Source organism: Trachymyrmex cornetzi, unplaced genomic scaffold, assembly GCF_001594075.2.
Source record: "Trachymyrmex cornetzi isolate Tcor2-1 unplaced genomic scaffold, Tcor1.1 scaffold450, whole genome shotgun sequence".
Classification (NCBI taxonomy): domain Eukaryota; kingdom Metazoa; phylum Arthropoda; class Insecta; order Hymenoptera; family Formicidae; genus Trachymyrmex; species Trachymyrmex cornetzi.
The window spans coordinates 7,292-11,952 of NW_017299290.1; the positions used below are offsets into that span (position 1 = coordinate 7,292).

The 4,661-nt window shown below is 32.9% G+C and overlaps 1 protein-coding gene across 1 annotated transcript in view; it reads left to right on the forward strand.

Annotated features, from left to right (window-relative positions):
• Positions 1 to 3,918, forward strand: part of LOC108764774 (uncharacterized) — a 5,172-nt gene extending 1,254 nt beyond the window's left edge. Inside the window, exon 4 of the mRNA XM_018513151.1 lies at positions 3,644 to 3,918. Within this exon, the coding sequence (XP_018368653.1) occupies positions 3,644 to 3,918 (275 nt within the window). The remainder of the gene's footprint in view (positions 1 to 3,643) is intronic.
• The last annotated feature ends 743 nt before the right edge of the window (positions 3,919 to 4,661 follow it).

Here is a 4,661-nt window from a genome sequence, read left to right on the forward strand (position 1 = left end):
ATAAATATTTAGTTGGCAGTATTCAACTAAATATTTATTAAAATTGACTATATTTTTTTTCAGTTAATGCATTAAAAAATCTATTGAATGTTGACCAAATGAAAAAGTTGGGTTGTGGATATAAAAGAATGCCAAAATGGAGTGATTCTACTTTAGTTAAAGCTTATCAATTAAAGTTTGCATACGGGTTATCTGGCTACAAAGAACTACTAAAGCATGGTTTTCTTCTTCCTTCATTGCGAACCCTCAATCAAAAACTCGAAAATTTAACATTTCAGAGCGGAATTTTGCATGAAGTTTTCGATTTTTTAAACATTAAAGTTTCGCAATTGAAAAACGATAGAGATAGGGATTGTTTACTTGTGCTTGACGAAATAAGTATATCAGCAGGTACTGTTTTGGACATATCCATTAATACATATGTAGGGCACGTAACTTTACCCAGACATAATAATAACGACATTGCGACGCATGCCTTAGTTTTCATGCTAGCAAGCATAGGGCACAGGTGGAAACAAACTTGGCATATTATTTTACAGCTAAAACAAACGGTTCCGTGTATAAAGATATAATTCTGGAAATTATTCAGGAAGCAGAAAAAATAGGATTGCATGTTCATGGGATTGTTTCTGATATGGGTTCAGCCAATCAAGGCATGTGGAGAGAATTTAACATCAATGTCTCACGTCATTTTGAAAAAAAATAAATGTGTACATCCGAATGATGAAACTCGGAATCTATTTTTTTTTCACGATAGCTCACACGCGCTAAAAAACTTTAAGGAAGGAATGCTTAATCATAAGTACATAACGATTCCTAAATATTATGTAGAAAATATAATTTACCAACGAATACAGCACTGCCAGCATATTTCACTGAATTATCAGACCGTGAAAAAAACGCTTCATTACATTTGGCACCGAAATTGTTACCAAAATACCTCGACAGATCGAAACATTTTCTAAAAATGAGGGTTAAAAGTTCCTGTCACGTTCTGAGTCACGCAGTTTATACTTCCTTACAATTTTTGGCAACTGAGGAATCGAAACCTGAATATCTGACAACTTCGTGGCTGGTGAAACAAATTTGTAAATGGTTTGATATTGTTAGTACACGGAATAGTATACTTGCTCTTAGTCGACACAATTTGGATAAATATAATGAAACTATCAATTTTCTAAGGGAATTTATAAATTTAATCAGACAACTCAGTTTCGGTTACAGGCTATTGGAAGCCATTTCAAAAAGGAATGATTTTAACTACTCAATCATTAATAGATGTGACTGAATACTTATTAACGGAAAAACATTACGATTAAGTACTAGGTGGCAGATTTACGCAGAACTGCGTTGAAAATCTCTTTTCCGTTCTGCGTAGTAAACATTGTGTTCTAAATGCTCTCCAATTTAAAAATAACTTAAAGTTAACAACAAATATCTCAGTATATGAGAAACGTATCTACTAGTAATTACAACTGCGATGATCGTGAGTTTTTATCCGATTTTTTAACAACCATCAAACGATTAAAAAAAAATGTATCGGACAAAATCGATGATGAATCAGTTGAGGAGTACGTTATACAGACAAAAGATACCATGAACAAAGAACAATTGAATATTTTACACCATCTTGTTGGATATATTCTTACCAGTATTATGAAAATGCAGAAAACTTGCAATCGCTGTTTCTTATGTGTTGGAAATAAAAAATCTTATTTTGCTCACTATAACAGATTAACGGCGTTACGGTGTTACAATAAAGAAACTTTATTTTTTGTAAATGAGTCAACGTTTGAATTTTTTAGACAAATGGAAGAAATGTTTAAAGCTTATGAAAAAACGGATTTATTTAGACGCAACATTGATTTGAAAAAGTATTTAACTGAAAAATTTGAAGCTTTGCCTTACACAATACCAGATTGCCATAATTTAAAACGAAAAATCATGAGTCGATTTGTTATTTTTAAATTGAAAATAACGCGAAAGAAAATTACCCAAAAAAAGCAGAAAGAATTTAGTAGCAAAACAATGGCCATGCATTATAATGTCAATTAATAGGTACATTGCAAAAATTCCATACATCGTAAGGTGTTATTGACTGATAGTTAAGATATGTATTGTTCTATTTTATGCATTACTCTATTGTTTATCACTTTTTATACATTAATCTTCTGCTCACATTATTAAATGTATTTATTTCTTGTATTTGAAACTGACTGATAGTTAAGATATGTATTGTTCTATTTTATGCATTACTCTATTGTTTATCACTTTTTATACATTAATTTTCTGCTCACGTTATTAAATGTATTTATTTCTTGTATTTGAAACTGACTGATAGTTAAGATATGTATTGTTTTATTTTATGCATTACATTGTTCATGTATTTCATACATTAATCTTCTATTCACGTTATTTCATGCATTTATTTCTTATATTTCAAATATTTACATTTTGATATTGTACGACAAAGAATGAAAATTTTTTTATATTTTATGTTTGAGAATAAAATGTTTTTGTAAGTTAAGTGATATGTATGTGTTTTTTTATAACTTGCTATGTTATTTACATTAACTGGCAATTTTTTGTCTTATTCTTTCAAAAGAGAAACTTGACCATGCATACACCACCAGGATTGCTATTTCCTTGGGAACATATTACCAAATATAAAAAATAACCATTATATTACAAACAGAAATTTTAAATTTCAATTAATTTTGTTATTTATATACATCATGTTATTCAATTATTTTTTAAAACTGTACACACGGACATATAAATGCCTACCCATCTAGTATCGGAACATATTGAAGATACGTGTTTTTGATGGGTAGGCATTTATGTCCCCGTGAGTACAACTGAATTATATTTGTATATTGTAGACACTCCTGTAGAAGTACATTTTATTATAAAATAAAATATTAAAGTATATCGAATATCAAAAATTGTAAACTACTTCATAGACTATGTTTCGATGCTTACCGTATTAATCTATTATTTCAATATTATATATTTTCATTAAATTTTGCTAGAATGTATCATTATGTGTATATATTATATATATATAATAATATATATATTGTTACGTCCGTCCGTGCGTCTAGTATGTTTACATATGTCTAGTATGTTACGTCCGTTTCACGAGATCCGCACTTCCGATTCGCCGAAATGACTCACTCGTGAGTACAAAAGTAAACGGATGTTTATTCACAATCACAGGACTACAGCGTGATACAGTTAATCGTAATAACCAGATAAATATCTCGCGTAGAGAGAAACGCGTCCGTTCGTGACGGAGACTCTCTTCCGAGTTGTTTAACAACAACTCCGCGCTCGTCGCCAAGTAACGCGCTCTTCGTTCTTCAGGAACGTGCAACGGGCGACGACTCTTCTCAGGCGTAACGGGCGACACGATTCGGGCATAACAATATATATAGATACATACAAGGTGATCCAAAAGTATGGAAACGGCCAAATAACTGTGGAGGAATGCACTTTGGAGAAAAAAGTTTCAGACAAAAGTCTTAGGTTTTTTTCCTAGCTATTCAATCGTGACCTGAGATTTGACCTTGACCGTGACCTTGAATGTCATTTCAAGGTCAAATTTACTTTTTTAAATAGGAACACATTTTTTTGAACACAGGAATGGAAACAGCGAAAAATTTTACGTCCAGCTGTGACTTTGATCATGACCTTGACCATGCCCTTGAAGGTCAGTTCAAGGTCAAGTTGACATTGTCAATGGAAATTCCTGTAAATTTTCCTGTAAATTGGTATCTAGGGGTTTTCGGGGTCGCTGATTACGATTTTGAAGTCGATTTTCAAAAATTCAAGATGGTGGATCCAATATGGCTGAAATTTGATAAAACTATTGAATTTTCCTGCAAATTGGTATCTGGGGGTTTTCGTGGTCGCTGATTACGAATGTAAAGTGAGAATTTCAAAATTCAGAATGGCGGATCCAATACGGCGGACATAAAAATTAAGAAATGAGTGAATTTTAATAAAAAATTATATTCAAGGGTTTTTTAGTCCCTGACTTCCCATTTTCATATTTATCAGTTTTATTAGTAAATATCAAGTTGAGTTCTTAATTAACGGCAAAAAAGTGAGAAAAGAGACACTTTATTTTTGTCAGGACTGTGATGTGGGATTATGCGTAGTTCCATGCTTCGAAATCTACACTAAAGATGTTTAACATTTAAAAAGTAGGAATGTTTCTCTGTTCATTTTCATGTTTCATGTTCATTTCTTTTAAATTATAAAAAATAAAAAGAAAACCAAAAAAAACCACAAAGAAATTTTAAAAACAAAAAAAAACAATAAAATAAAAGAACTAAAAAAAATGGGACGTAAATCGTATTTAGGAGCCTCCCCGTGGCACATCCTGGGTGTACCTTATTTTTTCAGGTATAGCAGACCCTAGCCGGGTAGGGGAGACGGATAGTCGCGGCTCTTCTCGTTTGCGAGAATCCGGTGACACACGTCGGCCAGCAGGGGTCTGCATTCCTCACAGCTTAAAAACCCGGATGCAGGGACACGGGTAGGGGAGGTGGTTCGCCGCGGCTATTTCCGTAATGGGAATCCGATGGCACACACCGGCCAGCAGGGGTCTGCATTCCCCCCAGCTTAAAAACTCGGATGCAGGAACACGGGTAGGG